This window comes from Podarcis filfolensis (genome assembly GCF_964270895.1).
Source record: "Podarcis filfolensis genome assembly, chromosome: 1".
Taxonomy (NCBI): domain Eukaryota; kingdom Metazoa; phylum Chordata; class Lepidosauria; order Squamata; family Lacertidae; genus Podarcis; species Podarcis filfolensis.
This window is the reverse complement of record NC_139604.1, coordinates 88,307,679-88,324,859: the sequence shown is the minus strand read 5'-3', so window position 1 is coordinate 88,324,859 and position 17,181 is coordinate 88,307,679. Positions and strand designations below refer to the sequence as shown.

General features: G+C 41.4%; 1 protein-coding gene across 1 annotated transcript; it reads right to left on the bottom strand.

Moving 5' to 3' along the window:
• Positions 1 to 947: 947 nt before the first annotated feature.
• Positions 948 to 12,180, bottom strand: PLEK2 (pleckstrin 2). Its single transcript, XM_083605641.1, has 9 exons — positions 11,636 to 12,180; positions 9,402 to 9,563; positions 8,606 to 8,787; positions 7,441 to 7,532; positions 6,316 to 6,503; positions 5,541 to 5,642; positions 4,134 to 4,217; positions 3,151 to 3,229; positions 948 to 2,284 (listed from the first exon to the last, which is right to left on the bottom strand). The coding sequence occupies exons 1-9, from the start codon at positions 11,681 to 11,683 to the stop codon at positions 2,157 to 2,159; spliced, it is 1,065 nt and encodes a 354-aa protein (XP_083461767.1). The 5' UTR covers positions 11,684 to 12,180; the 3' UTR covers positions 948 to 2,156.
• Positions 12,181 to 17,181: the final 5,001 nt, after the last annotated feature.

The window sequence follows — 17,181 nt, the reverse complement described above, 5'->3', positions numbered from 1 at the left end:
AGATTCTTTTTCTCAATTCAGATTGAAGCTGGTTTGAGGGGAAACACATCAAAACACAGTATTTCATAAGAAATGACAGGATAGATATGAAGCGTAGCTATCATCATGTGTACACTATTTCTTAAACCAGCAATGGGAGGATGTAGAGTTAATGAGACTATGTACACACCCTATGATAAGCTACCATATGGTAAAAGGCAGCACATATGTAGTTGTACTTTTTCCTAGCTGTACATCATTGGATCTGAAGCATTTTTGGTGTGGACAGTCATGCAGTGACAACGTGAAGAAAACAATGTGGTGAGAAATAGGAGCATTCTAATAAAGCAGTCCCTGTTCCACATCGTGTGCATACCCCAACATAAGGGTGGATCAGACTAGGAAGACAGGACTTTACATGCACCTTTTGTCTAACAGTTGCATTTTAAGAAGCCAATATACAGAATTTATATTAATTAGCCTCGAGGTGCAGCTCTCATCAAGCTTTCCTATGTGAAGGGGATGGTGAATGTGGACTATAGCTCTCATCATCCCTGACCATTGGTTATGCTTACTGGGGCTGAAAGAAACTGGAGTCTCACAACATCTGGAGGGCAACAGATTCCCCGTCCTTGCTCTATGACTTCAGAGAAAACACATAGAATTCTCTGTGGGTGCATTTGGGATCACACAAATGTTTTGGTATGAAAGGTTGGATGCACAGAAAATAGTAATTTTCAGAACTGAGTGGGAGGGTTTCATATTATAGTGTTTAAAAATATATGCTTAGGCTTGAACCGGCAGCCAAATGCAGCAACTGCACATCATCTTTCCCTCTGATTGTGACTGTTGAGTTTTATTATATAAAGTTGTTTTCCACAAACAACCAAATCCATAGGCCAAATTGAGGCTTGTCAGCAAGTCTCTTGTGCTTTTGAAATTATTAACATTTAAAGGCATACTATAAGTGGCTCATCACTTTATTTTTTTAACAAAACTTTTTTTGCAATTTTACAGCTGCAGAATAAATAAACAAATCGGAAATACAAACAAATCATAGAAAAGATCATACAAAAAAAATATGGAAGATCATTAAAACATACCCCAAATATCACTTTTAAATATGGTAATTACCTTCTGCAAAACCTCAGTGTCAGAGCTTCTTAAGTGTTTCATGGGACATTTTTACTTAAAAAAGAAAAGAAAATACTATATTTGGCATGCAGTTCAAACTGCAGCAGTTACCCGTCTTGAGACATCTAGCCTCATTATCCTCTACAGAAATTAATTTCCCACAGGTAAAACACAAGATAAAAAATATTGGACCTGCCATCTCCCCTGCACTTCTGCTTGTAAGAGGTGAACTGTTCTCAGGAACTCAAACTGGCCAGTGGGCTCTAAACATTAACTTTCATATGGTCACACACAAATAGGCCGGCTTAAAAATGTATAATACGCTATAAAAAAACAGAACTGAAGCTTAAAACCATCTAAAAGCTGGCAATGAAATTATATTGATGTAAATCAGTAACACTATGGGAGGAATTCAATTTTTTGCTGTGATGAACCTTCCGTTTGTACAAGTATTTCATCTTGACTGGCAGAACAGTTTCCCCTACTCTTCTCCCCCTGCATGCTATTCTGGGTGTTCTCTTGACACCACCACCCCTAGGCAACTTCAGGGGGAATGGGAGGAGCAAAGGGGAGAAAGACCCATTGCACAAGCAGGAATCCTTATGCAGGGCTTCTGCTGATGGGGCTTGTTAGGCGAATCCCATCCTATATCCTTCTGGGCTGTAAAGGTGAATGGAAACGGATGGCAGAGGTCCAATTCAATTTCCAAGCTTGATGTCCCCATTCTAGGTTTGTCCAATTCTGTGTCATGTGATTTAGCTTTACTCAGATGAATGTACCTGGTTCAGAATTCCCAAAATGATTCTAGGAAAATGAGGCATAAGTATTGTGGACCACATACAGGAACTGACTTTTTTAAAAATCTGAATGTACAAGTCTTCAGATATGGAAAGTGTGGTAAAGGCCCAAGTAGATTTGTTGGATGCAGGATTTATGTTTGGCTGAAACAACTCACTCGTGCATCTCAAAAACCAACCATTATATTACCCCCAAAGCGATGATCCAAGTCAATGGTTTTGTCCACATAAGAAATTTGCAAATGTCTATGTTAGCTGTTTGATGGCTTCAATCCAGCTTGCCCTCTCTGCCTTGGAACTGGCCTGTATAAAGTAGTGAATGTCATTCTTTGTTATGATTTTGAAGAGGTTGCCCTGCACATTCCCTTTCACTCCTGTAACAAAAAGGAAAAGGGAGGGGAATGTTAGCAAGGCGCAGGGACAACACAATTGCTGCAGTAACAGCAAAATCTCACAAGGGAGAGAGTTTGATAACTCAACACAGTTTTGCTTTTGTTGATAAAAGAGTGTACCACTGCATTGATATGAATACAGGCTTGGATCTGGATCCAGCTAACCCGGTGTGCTAGCAGAAGCTAGTGCAAGGGCTTCCGCTAACACAGTGTGTTTCTTCCCCCTCTTGTCTGCCTGAACACCCACACATCTTGTCCAAATCCACTTTGGAGGGTTGAGAGAATCCCTAGAACAGCAGGAGGGGAAAGGGCGTACCATTTCATCTGAAAAGCAGAAATGCTTGCACGGATCAAAAGAGTGATGTGATGTTGAATTCTTCCCTTTGTCTTTACATGGCCTCCCATCCACCCAAGTGCCATGAAAGGCCAAAAAAGCAACACTTATTTTCTCCATACTATACTTTCCTTAATCTGGCGATATGGCTGCTTGAGCCAGCTATTTATAATCAAGAGAGCTACAGCCAGTCCTATTGTCACAGTTTTTCAAGGTGCCCTAATTGGTGTTCAGACTGGAGAAGGGGCAAACAGGGCCTGGCCCCCTGGCCTTTATGACAATTTCCTAAACTACTGTTTTTGGAAACCTACTGGGGAGGTGTGATTTGACTAAAATAGTAGGGTGCGGAATTCATGGATTTCATTATGCCCACCACCATTACCAGGCCCTAATATCTGAAATGGCTTCAGCTTTCCCAGTGTAAGCAGCTGATTCACACTAAACTTTATTCATAAACAAGAAAGGAACATGTGAAGAGCTCCACAACCAAAGGAACTGTTATGTTCATACTTGCCTGTTGGGACTCCATTATCTTCCAATGCTGAGACAAGGCAACCACGGAGAGAGAATCCCCCAACTGGTCGGTTATCTTCCTATGGTGGGTGGAAAGAGTCCAAATGGAGAAGTAAGGAATATGAATTATATGTTCTATGCAGCACATTTTATTTTGGCAAGACATGCAGTAGCTGGCCACATCAGCACAACATGAATCTTGTCCCAGCCTGTTCCTCTTTGGTATAGGCCTCTGGAGGTTCTAGGTGTTAATTATGTAAAGAGGTAGTATCTTAATTAAAAAAAATTATACATGTCTTCCTCCAAAGTGTTTTAATAACAGAGTTGAATTCTAAAGACAAGGGGGGAATTATAGGAACCTAGGAAGCTGTCTTATACTGCATCAGACAGTTTGTCCATCTATTATTTATTATTATTAGATTCCATTTATGAATTGCCTTAATAAAAACATTATCTAGGCAACATACACAGCAAGATCAAAAAACCAACACATATAATTCAATGAAATCATAAATAAATTGATAAAATCAACCCAGCAGTGTTATAAATCCAATCTAGATCAACACAGGCTGTGAATTATACCTTTGAAGCGTATTTCCCCCCTCAAATAATTCTGGGCACCGTAGTTTCTTAAGGGTTGCTGGAAATTATAAATCTGTGAGGAGTAAATTGCAGTGCCCAAAATTCTTTGAAGGAAATGAGCTTTAAATATATGGTGTGCGCACAGCCACAGACCAAACTCCAGCAACCAACCTAATTAGCATAACAACAAAACACAGCGCCATGTGGCCTTGCCCCTACAATTGAGGGAGCGGGGAAATGAAATGCACACACACCCCAGGATGCCACATTTGTTGACCACAAGAGGTTTAGTTTCAGCCTCACATGATTCTAACTTAAGCACAAAAAAATTCAGATCTATTTTACCAAAAAGTTACACACAAGACATGAGATAGTTTATGTACTGGAAGTCCACCATCTCACCTTTGTGGGGTCATAATAGTGTAGGAAAGCAGGGTCAGCCCTCAGGACAAAGCGCCTCACCTTCCAGTTTTTCCTCTTGTGTCCCTAAAAGTTGAAAAGATTAATAGATCCATTTCACCTTCCATTTCTCAGTTTGTCCTTCTGAAATGGCCTGTAGATCTGCATACACTGAGACATTTCTCGTTATCTGTTTTACCACATTTTATCTTCACAACAGCCCTGTGAAACAGGTTTAGCCGAGAGGAATAATTGTCATAGCCAAGTAAGTTAGACAAAGAAACGTTGTCAGAGGCAGAATTGAAGTCATTGTGCATTTTGCTAAGTCACTACATCAACTTCCTTTCCTAGCTCAAACAAGTAAAGACAGAAGTGTTTGAATAGCAACTGTAGGCTAGATTTGAATGCTTGTCTTTGAGAACCAAATTTGCTTCAGAATCAGAATATAATAATGTACACAGTGGGACCGCTGTTTCATAGAAGATCTGATTTTAGTGCAAATTATTTTGGAATTCTGCTGAGAATGACAATTCAAAAGGATCACTTGGCGTACAAATCCTTGTGGGGAATTCTGACCTCACTATTCACCAAGGCACTTCACAATGGTCTCTTAATTCCATTTTAACTTTCAGTGCACTGAAGTGTGTGGGGGAACAACCTGATTTACAAAAATATTTGAAATCAGTATAGATAGTTCTGTGTTTTGGGGGGGGGGGGAATCAAAGGCTTTCCTGGTCAGAAAATTGTTTTTGCCGATTATGATTTGAACAGCATTTCTTATGTCACACAGAAAGCTAAACCATACATTCAGAAATATCACAAGGTCCAGTGCTTTTTGTGTTGTACCACATCAGGTGAAAGATTGTGTTTCTCAATTATTCTCCACCTCAAACATTATTTGCTAAAGGAAAGGTAGCATATCTGCAAGAAGGATTCCAGTTAGTTTTCTAAAGGCAAATATATTTACTACTGAAGTATTAGGCATAGAACACATTTTTTTCCTATACATTTGGTCCTATGTGCACTCTTCTCCCTTCTCCTCTCCTCTCCTCTCCTCTCATGTGCCACCCTCAGATCTGCTCCAGATCTGTTTGTTTATGTATTGTCTTGTATTGTTTTTTTTTTTTAATATGTGTTGGAAAATCAATAAAAAATTTATATATATATATAAAAAAGATCTGCTCCAGATCTTCCCCCAATGCACTGGAACAGTTTTCAAGGGTGGGCATGAGCAGAAGAGGAGAGAGAAGTCCCATTGGACAAGTGGAAGTTTATTGTACAAGCAGATACAACCCATATTGTTTCATTTTATTACCCAACTTTCTTCTTTAAAAAGAGCTTAAGAAGACACTAAATACAGCATTGCCTCCCATTCTCCACTTGCCAACATGATTCAGAAGTCATGGTCACCTGTTTTATTAAAAATCCTTGTTTTAAAATGGTGCCACTCAGTTCAATAATGTTAAGATGAATATTTTCTTTGGAGGTGGTTCTCTTCTTATAGCTTTCCGCCTGCAATAAAAATTAAAGATATTGGGGAAATTGGGGGTGGCGGTAGCAAAACGAGTACAAAATACAGAAGTGTTCCTTTCCTCCTTTAACATGGAACTTCCATTCCTCAAATCACAGAAACTTCCATCTTCAAAGCAGTTTTTTTGCCAGACACGATAAACAGCAGAGATGGTCTCAGCACCCTGTATCCTCAGGCAGTTGCCAGGACCCCAATGCTCTTAAAGGGCCCACCACTACTGATGTCACCCCTAGGCAGGTGGCTCACAACCACCCATTGCAGGTCTCAGCACTGCTGCCACCACTCCCAGCAAATAATGCTGCTGGAGAGGCCCAGAGGGCCTTTTGCTGCCCCCTCACTAATAAACAGACACAGAAGTGCATAAATTAAGTTTCATTATGGCAGGTACAATGAGCTGTTCCCATATTGCATCCAGATAAACGCCAAACTGTTCCTGTTGCATGTCCACACCCAACCCAAAGTCCAACTACTGTATTAGTCAGATATAACTTGGAAAGCATTAGAAAGATTTTGCCCAAGTTATCTTTTGGCCTGATTTTCATTTGCTGCAAATCCTTCCTATCAGTCTCTCCAATGCGTATGCACACTGTGCCCCCATTTTTTTTTAGTGTCCTCATATGCAGAAAGGAGACTTCCAGAAATCCCATCACTTACAAATGTGTACAGAGCCGTAGAGTCATCCAAAAACTGCTCTGTCAAATCACCATTCCTCATGGCTTCAACACTGCGGGCTCCCACAGGCTTAATGAAATTTTCGTCCACCAACACAGAGGCCAGGGTGACAGCCTCTAGACGGGAGGCTGCAAAACTATTGGAAATCAGCCAGTCAACCAGCACAGAGCCTGAAAAGAATAAAGGCAAAAACAGGTGAGCAAAAACAGCAAGGAGCCAGTCAATTCCCAAGGAAGGTAGAGGTTTTTAGTACTCATCCTCTAATAGAGAAATGAGTCTTAAATTGTAATCTAACCTGACTGAAGAGCAGACATTTGCACGCACATTTTCATAAATTTGGCAGGTAGCACTGTCTTTCTGGATAACCTCATTCTAGGCCAGCCCAAGACATTTTGCAGGCAAAGAGGACCCTTTCAACTCTACAATTCTATGATTCTGTGAAGCGCGCACACACACAATTCATAAAAGATACCTAAAATTAGAGGTGTTTGGGCTCCAGACTGTATTTTCCTCTTACATTTTAATCTTGCCTTTCCTTTAAGGAGCATAATACAGTGTAGACGGGTCTCCCTCTTTCATTTCATCCTCATCACAGCCCAGGGAGGAAGATTAGGCTGAGAAGCCATGATTGGCTCAAAGTCACCCAGTGAACTTCATGGCCAAGTAGGGAATTGAACCCAAATCCCCTGGTCCTAAAGCAATTCAGGAGTAGCCAATGTAGTGCCCTCCAACTGCAGTTGGACCAACTGCAATCACCTATAGACATTTGTTTAGCTGGTTGGGGCTGATGGAAGTTGTAGTTCAACACCATATGAAGGACACCATGTTAGCTACCCACCCCACACTCCAAATACTAGGTATGGAAGCCACTCCCACTAATGTTTAAGTACCTCCATCTAATCACCAGCAGGTGAGGTCTGGCTGTAGCCACTAGTGGGAGAGAAATCACTGAAGATGTGCTCTTATTGTTCATGTCCCAGGGCTGTGCCCTAATAATGAAAACAAGGTTCTGAAGCTGCACCATGGTGGGCCCTGGGAGAAAACAACATTCCTTTGCATCAGATTATATTGAAGTACTAGGAGGCTAGTAACATGAAGTTTGCCTACCTGTAAAACTTTCTTTATATGTGCTGCCTTGTTCTGTGTTGGGTGTGAGCTTAATTCCACTGCTGCTGTCATGCATTTTGTCCACAGTGTGACTGGAAAAAACCCAGGAAAAAGCTTAATGTTTAAGAAAACAGAGAATCCGGTTTTGTGAGGGGACTCAAATCCCTCTGTCTCAATTCATACAGCCAATAAAGAGCACAGTTTCGATCGAAAGTACCTCAGGCATGAGTGGAAGGGAATTCCAGTTACACACAGGAGAGTACCATTGATTTCTGTGCCTTCAGTCCTCTATCCTTGATTCAATCAAGTAGTGGTGTAGTGGGGGGAGGCATGGGGCAATTGCCCTGGATGCACAATCGGGGGTGGCAGGCGAACCAGGCTGGGGAATGCGGGGGGTAATCTTCACCCTCCACATGCCCCTCCCCCACCTGACATGTGAGTGCCTGCAGGTGGCGGTTGCACGGGCCAGATGAGTGTACTCTACACCCCCGCCCCGGGTGCTGGCAAACAGTGCTATGCCCTTGCTTGACTGCATCTCATTCTATGTTGCTGTCAAGTAGGCTCAGTCTTGGGACTAAATTATATTCCAGTGGGGTCCCTCTTTAGATGGTAAGGCGTATTACTTCACTTCAAAATGTGGTAAACCAGCCTTGCTGCCTTTGGGGGTCCTCCTGGTCATTCTATGAAGTGGGGCTCTGAGCTTCTGCCCCAAAGTCCTGCCCTGATGGCACCACTGTCCAGAGAGTCCCCTGAGCCTCAGGTCTATAAAAACATAAGAGCAGTCCTGCAGAATCAGACCAAAGGTCAACCTAGTCCAGCATTTATTCTCCTGCAGTAGCCAAGCAGATGGCCATGGGGGGCCCACAAACTTCTTCTCCTTAACAACCATGAGTGGTTAGCCCAAACAAACCTTGGGTACAACTTATGGTTTGTCCGAATTGAGACAAACCACAATCTTTGATTCAGACGTAATGTTAAACTAAACCATGGCTTAGCTTCTGGGAGCACAGCAGCAGAACTGGGGGAGAAGTGAAGCAGCCATGACATTTGCTATGAGCATGTTCACATTTAGCCACAGTCTGGCTTAGTGTTATGTACAAAGTGGGCTACACCCCCCCCCCGCCAAATTGCAGGAAAGCAGATGGAGGCATTATTTAACACTTACTTCAGGCTGATATTTGAGGGCAGTTTGAAGGAATTTTTCATGCGGTGAAGTTGCTGGACTTGCACTGGGTTGCCAGCATGAATAGCACCAGTTATATCCAACGCCCAGGCATCACGCTCTTCTCGAGAGCAGAAATCGAGGAAATATTCCGTGTTTGTTTTTGTCTTCAGTTTAATGACCAACTACAAATAAACCCACAAGAAACAACAATACATTATTTGCTAGAAATTATCAACGCATCACTCAGAAATACTTACTGAAATTTGAGAGACCTTGAACAGCTTAACTTTCTGGTCATAAACAGATGTGATCAAACATTTTCACAGGTAAAACTACATGATAAATCTACCTGTGTTTTATTTATCACATCTATCTATATCTATCTATATCTATCTATCATCTATCTATCTATCTATCTATCTATCCTCTATCTATCTATCTCCTGGAAATTAAGGATAAGTGTGGGTTTCAGGTGTGCTGCTTTGATGTGTGAGTACTATAATATGTTCAATTTTTTAAAATACAGTATGATAAAGTTGTATATCTATCACTTGCCTTTCCTAGCTAAACTAGAGAAAATGTGTAAGATTTGTGATAGGATCTCACAACATTTTTCCAGAGCTTAGAAGTAGCCAGTTTCAACACTGCTCTTCACCCCTAGCTAAAGGGAGAATGCCCTAGCTAATATGACCCACACATTCATGGTACCAGCACTGCCCCCTTCTAATATGTTCCATTTTCTAGAGCCAACACAGCAACAGTAATTTATACCAAATGGAAAGAGAATTGGACATACCGGCCTGTTATACTCCAAACATGGACAAGTCATTGTGCAGCCATCCAAAATAATCCTGCCCTTTGGAGAAGACTCTTTCTTTCCTCCCACAACTTTATAATAGAGCAGTCTGTCCTGGAGAAGAACAAACCATCTTGCTTTCCAGTTGTGGACAACATGTCCCTGCAAACAGAAAGTGTCAATCTTAGGTGCAGCTTATAAACAACATTTATTACCTGCTTTGGTGTTGCATACCCATGAACTTCTTACTCATTGCACTCAATTGATAATTTATATTGCCTCTAATGTGCACTCATCTGGTAGGACTTTAAACCGAGTTCTTACCTTCTTTCCACAAATCCAAGGTTTCCCCAAATGTATTTTAGTGATTCCACAAGTGAGCTTTTTGCAACGATAGCACAGTTTCCCAGGCAGTCATTACAGGTATGAGCACAATAACCTGGTGCCAGTACTGAGTACCCTAGTACCCCCGGGGAAAAGCACTAACTACTATTATACAATGGGAAAGATGCTGATTCGCCCCAACTAATCCATGGCAGAAATGAAATAGATTTGTCTCCCTCAGACCCAGATTCAGTTTTATAGTCACTAGGCATGAGTGGTTCTCAAAAGGTCCTACCCTACCATGCAGCAAGGTAGGGCAGTAGATTTTTATTTATTTTTTGCAATAGATTTTTTTTTTGGGGGGGGGAATCCAATACTTTTTGAAGTGGTGGGCCCTAGCATGGGGGAGGCATCATCTGATACTCTGCCCCAGGCACTTTTGGTGTTCCTCAACTTTGACTTTTATAACAGAGAGGATTCAAACCATACATAGCACGGGGTGGAGTTCTAGCTTTAAAAACCCAGATTTCAGACAATGCTCTCAAGTTCCATACAGCAGTTCTCATCTGTTTTTAGTTTACCCAGCATATTGCTATCTCAACAACACGACAGAACATTTCACGTTGGAGGCAGTTTGCCTCTGAATATCAGGTGTTGGGAAGCACAATGGACAGAGATGTCCCACTTGCAGGTTTCCCATAAACATCTGTCTGGCCACTCTGAAAGCAAGATGTTGGACTAGCTGGGCCTTTGGCTTGATCCAGGAGTTCTTTGCTTTTGTTCTTCACTCTACCCCCAAGTAGACAGCTCTGTCAGCCAACTGCAGTACTACCTAGTCTCTGTTCCGTTTTCCCTGTTTTCCCCTAGTGGGGCTAATGGAAACCTCTGGGGGCAACTTAGATCAGGGAAAGAGCATGGTGGGGAGGAGAAAGAATAAATGCACAATCAAATTAGGAACTCTGTGGCGTCTCTGAAGTAGAGAAAAGAAATTCATTCATTAATCTCCTGCATCATGTGCAATTTGGCCCTTAGACATGAGCATAGAGAAAGCACATTGGACTGGATAAATTGTTAGAAATTAGGGCCCTTCTGAAGATCTGATAAAGGCAATGACAGATTAAGAGAGGTGGTATATTTCAGATATTGCAAAAGGATAATTTGAATAACTTGGGCCACATTTTGAACCTGGAGCCCTCCTACCATAAATTGAGTGTGCACAATAAAAGGCAAAAGATCAAGATGAGCAGACAGGTAGAGCAAGAAGAACTAGATTGTTGCTCTGACCTGTTGCACCCTAGGTCAGAAGGGCAGGATATAGGGAGAGCTGCTTGAAAAGCAAGACAAGAATAAAAGATGACAGCAGCGGTGGATCTTGAGGAGATCTGCATGCATGCAAGACAGGACCTGACAGTGAATAAGATGCTGCAGGTCAGAGCAAGAGAGGAATGTTAGCAGAATGTTAGCACAGCACTCTAGAGCAGTATCTAAACTTTATACATCCTTTGCCTAGCTATGGGAGACATTCATGTTGGAAAAGTAATAATCTGGCAAGATGTGTTTACTTCTGACATTTATAGCTCACTCTCTTTCCCAAACAAGGGCAAACACATTTTTAAAGAGGAGAATGCAAGTCTGAAACCACCTAGAGATAAAACTGTGGCTGCACATTACAACCGTGGCTGTGTGTGTGCTCTCCCATTCGTTCACTCTGCCTCCGGGACTCTCACACCACTGATTTGGGAAGCAGTGTACACATGCCATTAGCCACAATCCATATCTATCTTGTCGTTCCTTATGAAACATTGCTTATTGATGTCCCCCCCCCAAACCAGCAAGAGAAGCTGAGAAAAAGAACAAACTAGTTGTGTTTTAAGCTGGTAATGTACACATCGCCTGTGACTGCAGCTTACCTTTTTAACAAGAAAGCCTTCCTTCAGAATTCCACTCCCTTCCTCCATGCTGATCCAGTAGGAGGTGAATGTGCCTTCCAAGACCTCTGCGGGCAACTGCAAGCCGATCCCTCTGCATGAGGAGTTTTAAAACAGTGACTGTTTTCTTAGCCACCTCCTCCTCTGCTGTGACGTCTACACCCCTCCCTACCCAGGAGACAATAGGCAAATAGTGAGCTGGCACTGGGAGATCACCTGTCCTTAAGGGAATACAAAACAGGGAAAGTTTAACAAGATAATTGTACCATAGCAGTACTTCCCCTAGAACTGTGAATGGATCAAGCTCATTGAATGACTCAGAAGATATTAGTCAGCCATCCGGATTATACAACACAGGAAGGAGACAGACCTTCTGTATATAGAAGCCAGGGACTGGAGGTTCCCATGTTTTGTTCACTGGGCATTTCCATTTTTAATATATTGTTTATTGTTATCTCCATGTACTACAACAAACCAGGGACAAACACTGTGGCTACCACAGGACTTGGACTCGGTCCAGTATACCTGAAGGAATGTCTCCACCCACATTGTTCAGCCACATTGTTCACTGAGGTCCAGCTCCGAGGGACTTCTGGCAGTTCCCTCACTGTGAGAAGGTTACAGGGAACCAGGCAGAGGGACTTCTCACTAGTGGCACCCAACCTGTGGAATGCTCTCCCATCAGATGTCAAGGAAATAAACAACTATCTGACTTTTAGAAGACATTTGAAGGCAGCCCTATTTAGGGAAATTTTTAATGTTTGATGTTTGATTGTGCTTTTAATATTCTATCAGGAGCTACCAGGAGTGGCTGGGGAAACCCAGCCGGATATAAATAATAATAATAATAATAATAATAATAATAATAATAATAATAGTAATATTAGCTGCGGGGAAAAGGAGCAATGTAAGTGAACTGAACTCAAGAAAGGAAAAATGAAAAACTTGGGTCATCAAAATACAAATATTTTGACCCTTACCCAGCACATGTGTGCACCAAATCAACATGTATGTTAGGGTTCTTAAGCTACATTAGTCCCATCAAGTACACACAAACACATTCCAGTCTCCTACTAAGTCATAAACTCGTTTTTAAACCAACAACACTGAAACAAAAAGCAGGTTTATAGTTTGACATAGGGTCAGCTCCTGTAATAAAAATGGCTGAAAATGCAAAAACACATTATTGTGCTTGCCTAATCTCTTATATATACATTGGTCATTGTTTGGATTTGTAGATAAGAGTAGAATCTAAAGCCTATAATGTGCATGGGTTTCTATGAAGGGAAGTTCTAGCATACAGAAGTCACCTGAGGAGAAAGTACACAAATGTTGTTGTTGGCATCTGTCCGTCTCAGGAGACAATGGAGTGTTTCTCCGGAGGCAAATTCTGCATTAGCAGTGCCCTGGGGTGCAAGCCTGGGCAGTGTGCATGGAAGTCCAAGGACATATTGGAGCTGCTAGCTCATGCCCCTCAGTTCCAATCCAGTAGATCCAATGTACACACATGGGCTCCCAAAATGCACAGAGGGCTTCTGTTTGCACAGGGACTTTTCTCATAACCTCAGACCAGGGAACATTTCCAGGTTTACGGCACTGCTTCTGACATTGACATGAACGAGGAAGTCCTAAATTGTATAAAGTTCAGTATTTTTTGTTGTTTTGAATTTACTGACATGTTCTGTATTTTGTATATTAATTGTTCTCTATTTTAATTTTGTTTGCTGTAAGTTGCTCAGGACAGCTTGTTATGGGAAAACAGCACATATAAACAATCCATCACTCAATATGTGCATTGGAGCCTTATGGATCCATAGAGAAGGGAGAAAGTCTTAAGAAAAGTGGCTAACGTGTGGGCCTCCAGATGTTGCTTTAAGTTAGCCTTCCTGCTTTAGAAACCTTTAGGCTCAAGGCTAGCAACGTTCTTCCGTGCTATTGTGAGGCTTACCAGTCTCCTAGATCACTGTCTGGCAGAAAGCAGGCTTTGTTGGTCAAAACATATGACTTAAAGAAGGATCATAGAGATAAGAATTCAGTAAGGGCAAAATTCATGCCATGCTTGTAATACTTCTGAAATACTTGCTGTTGTCCCGCTTGAGATAACAATCTGAACTCTAACAGCGTGAGTCACAGGATAGAAAACATTAGTCACCACATCATCGTCCCACATAGTATCCAGGCTATGGGCACACAGAAGATTGTGGACTGGGTAGGAGACAAATAAGAAGGCATTTGTTTTTCCCTTTAGAGAACACTGATAGAATGATCTGGTATAAGAAGTCAACCCAACAACTTGCTTATTCTCTTGGCCAGGGGTGGCCAACTTCTGTATTCCTAGAGACACCTTTCAAACACTGACCTTAGGGCTGGAATGATCTGTATATTATTCCAGTCAGCTGCACTGGCTGCCTGTTCCCTTCCAGGCCCACCTACCCACCATGTGAACCTGCCTGAGCCCTGGGTTCAGCTACAGCAGTCCTGCTTGTATGCTGGTAGTAGGGGTAGTTTTATTTATTTTTATTTCAAGCTCTTTTATAACTAAGATGATAGGTTTCCGATTTTGCTATTTTGTTATTATGCACAGGGAGAAAGGAGAGGGAGAAGTTCCATTGCGCTAAAAGAATTACTTTGTGGATATCATCCTATGGTTTTCAATGCAAATGAGCAGTGTGCTGGCACGTACTGAAATTGTGGCTGCTTTGCTTCTACCCTGCTGATTGTTACATAGCCAGGAAACAAGTGATGGTCTAGCGTGTCATGCTGTCTGAAAACAGCCTTGTGGTATGTTTCTTTCTAAATAAGCCAATGACAAACCTTGGTTACCACTCATAAATTGTTTGGAAAGAAACAAACCACAGGGTTTGATGTAACAAGTTAGTCTATAGCTTGTTTCCTGGTAGGGGTTGGAACAAAGTGCCCACTGCCTCAGCACCGGCATGCTCTTAATTCACATGAAACCAGTTTAACTATGGCTGTGATGTGCAGTCAGGTAAGTGATTGTGGATTAGGGTTTGTATAGTTTAATCTTTCTTGAAATGAAATGGTTTTACTGCTCTATTTATATTTTGATTTTCTTGTTAACTTTAAAATGTTTTTATTGTGCATTGTGTATCACTTTGGGAAGATATTTGTAGCCTGAAAGGTGACTAAGAAGTTTATCAGATAAAATAAATAAAGCAAACTCTAATGGATGATAAGGCCCTAGAAGTTATCACTGAGCGGCAAGGACTTAAAAAATGCAAATACTGTACTGGATAGTGGGAAGTCATAAGGGCGTGTGTATCAGGGAAAAGGGTAACTCAGAAATGAATGTGTTTCCTCACAGATCCTTTCTAGCGTACTTCTGAAAAAGCAATTCAGCAAAATGTACATTCAACAAACGTGGAAAGCCAACATTACTTTTCCTAGAAGAGAAATAGGGTTCAAAATCTTTTACCACACGTTAAACTTAAAGGGCACCAAGGTCCAGATTTTTTAAAATAAAAAAACCTACTACTTTGGGTTTCTTTTCTAAAATCAAGCAGTATATAAAGTTTATGAAATGAAATGAAATGAAATAAATAAATAAATAAATAAATAAAAATAAGCTTGTATTCCTGCTCTCAATACAGTGGTACCTCGGGTTACATACGCTTCAGGTTACACTCTGCTAACCCAGAAATAGTGCTTTAGGTTAAGCACTTTGCTTCAGGATGAGAACAGAAATCGTGCTCCAGCGGTGCGGCAGCAGCAGGAAGCCCCATTAGCTAAAGTGGTGCTTCAGGTTAAGTACAGTTTCAGATTCAGTACGGACCTCCAGAACGAATTAAGTACTTAACCTGAGGTACCACTGTACAGCAAAACAATCATTGGGGGGGGGGAGGTTTGAAGTCCTGAATGTTTTCTGTAAGGAACAAATCTTCACAATTAAAGTGACTAGATAGGTTTGTTTTGTATGCCAGGGACTCAGAAGGGGTGTTGTGGTGGTGCAAGGAGTCTAGAAACCCTCTTAAGGTTATGCCTAAGAGCTCTGACCTCCCTAGCTATAGGAGGCTGTTGTTACAGCCAAGGGTCAATTGATAAGACAGCGGGAAAATACCATTTAGAATCTTTAATACAATTAAAGATTGATATATACTAATTATTTCTAGTCTGTGCTGTGTGATGTTTTTTAATGAGGTAGTTCTAGCTTTCATATTGTTTTGTGCTGCGTTCAGATCTTAGTATTGAACTTTACTGTACCATTGTGCATTTTAATCTTTTTATATTGACTTACTGTATGCCACCTGGAGTTTCAAGTAACCAATATAAAACACACACATTACCATGTATATTATAGCATTCCACACACAAACAAGGTGGAGGCTGAATATTTGAGTGTAGGTAAGAGTTCAAAGCAGAGATCTGATTTTCAGCATTGCTTAACTTGTCATCACAAGCAGCTCCAGATTTAGTAGTAAACATAACCTCATGTCATAGAAGACAGGTAGAAGCCTGTATGTGTGTAAGACTCAACACAGACAGTGATGTCAGGCTCATGAAAACAGACATAGCTGCAGGATCTAATCAGAACCAGGTGTTTGCTCTTTGTCCTGTAGACCACCCACATCAAGAGAGGGAGAAGTGAGAAGTCACCTGTCTGAGATTTCTGTCAGAACTTTTCTGAGGTCCTCAAGATTTCCTTTGGTGGGGAAAAGTTTGCAGCCGTATTTGTATTGTGTGCCATAGGCCTAAGCATTAAATTTATCAGCTACAGGTCTTAATGGTCATCAACACTGGAATACAACCATTTTCGTTTTCTACCCTAGGAGCAGAAAAGGCTATTTTCCCCAGTGGCATTCCTCCCAGCTGGGATTACTGGGAAATACACAATTACACGTGAAGGTTCTCAGGATTTCTGTTCCACCAAAAGCTGCTGTGAAAATGAAACATGTGATCGTAATCTCTGTAGAATTTTTAGGTGTACTGCAGCATGTGTGCACTTCTCAATGCTTCCTAAATTGTTCCTATAATATTGAATCTATAATACAGTTGAATCTAAATGTTCACTATCTACATTTCCCCTCTCATGAAATAAGGGAACCCCTCCATGAGAAATTGGCCTTATACCTTAACTTAAACATCAAATGATTAATTTAAAATGATGGCAGGATTCCTACCACCTCATTCAAATTTGGTAAGTTAAGATACCTTCTTTCTGTAGCAACACTTAAACCCAACAGCCGTAAACAGAATATCTGGATTTTCTGATGCACAATGAACATAGAAGCTTGGACATGTAGAGTTGGGTCACGTAGTTCAACCACCTGCAATGCAGGAATCACATCACTGATGTTTTCCTGGGGCGGTTGTGAGCTAGCCCAAGACATTTTGTTGCATCAGGCAAAGGACAAGATGGTGCCCTCTGCATCTCCCTTCCCCAATTCAGAAGCTGACTGGACTGGCAGTTAAATTGACTTGATTTCTATCGCCTTTAGCAGCAAGACCTTTGTCCCATGTGCATTAAAACTCTCTTAAGAATGTGACAAGAGGAAGAAGAAAAACCTAGA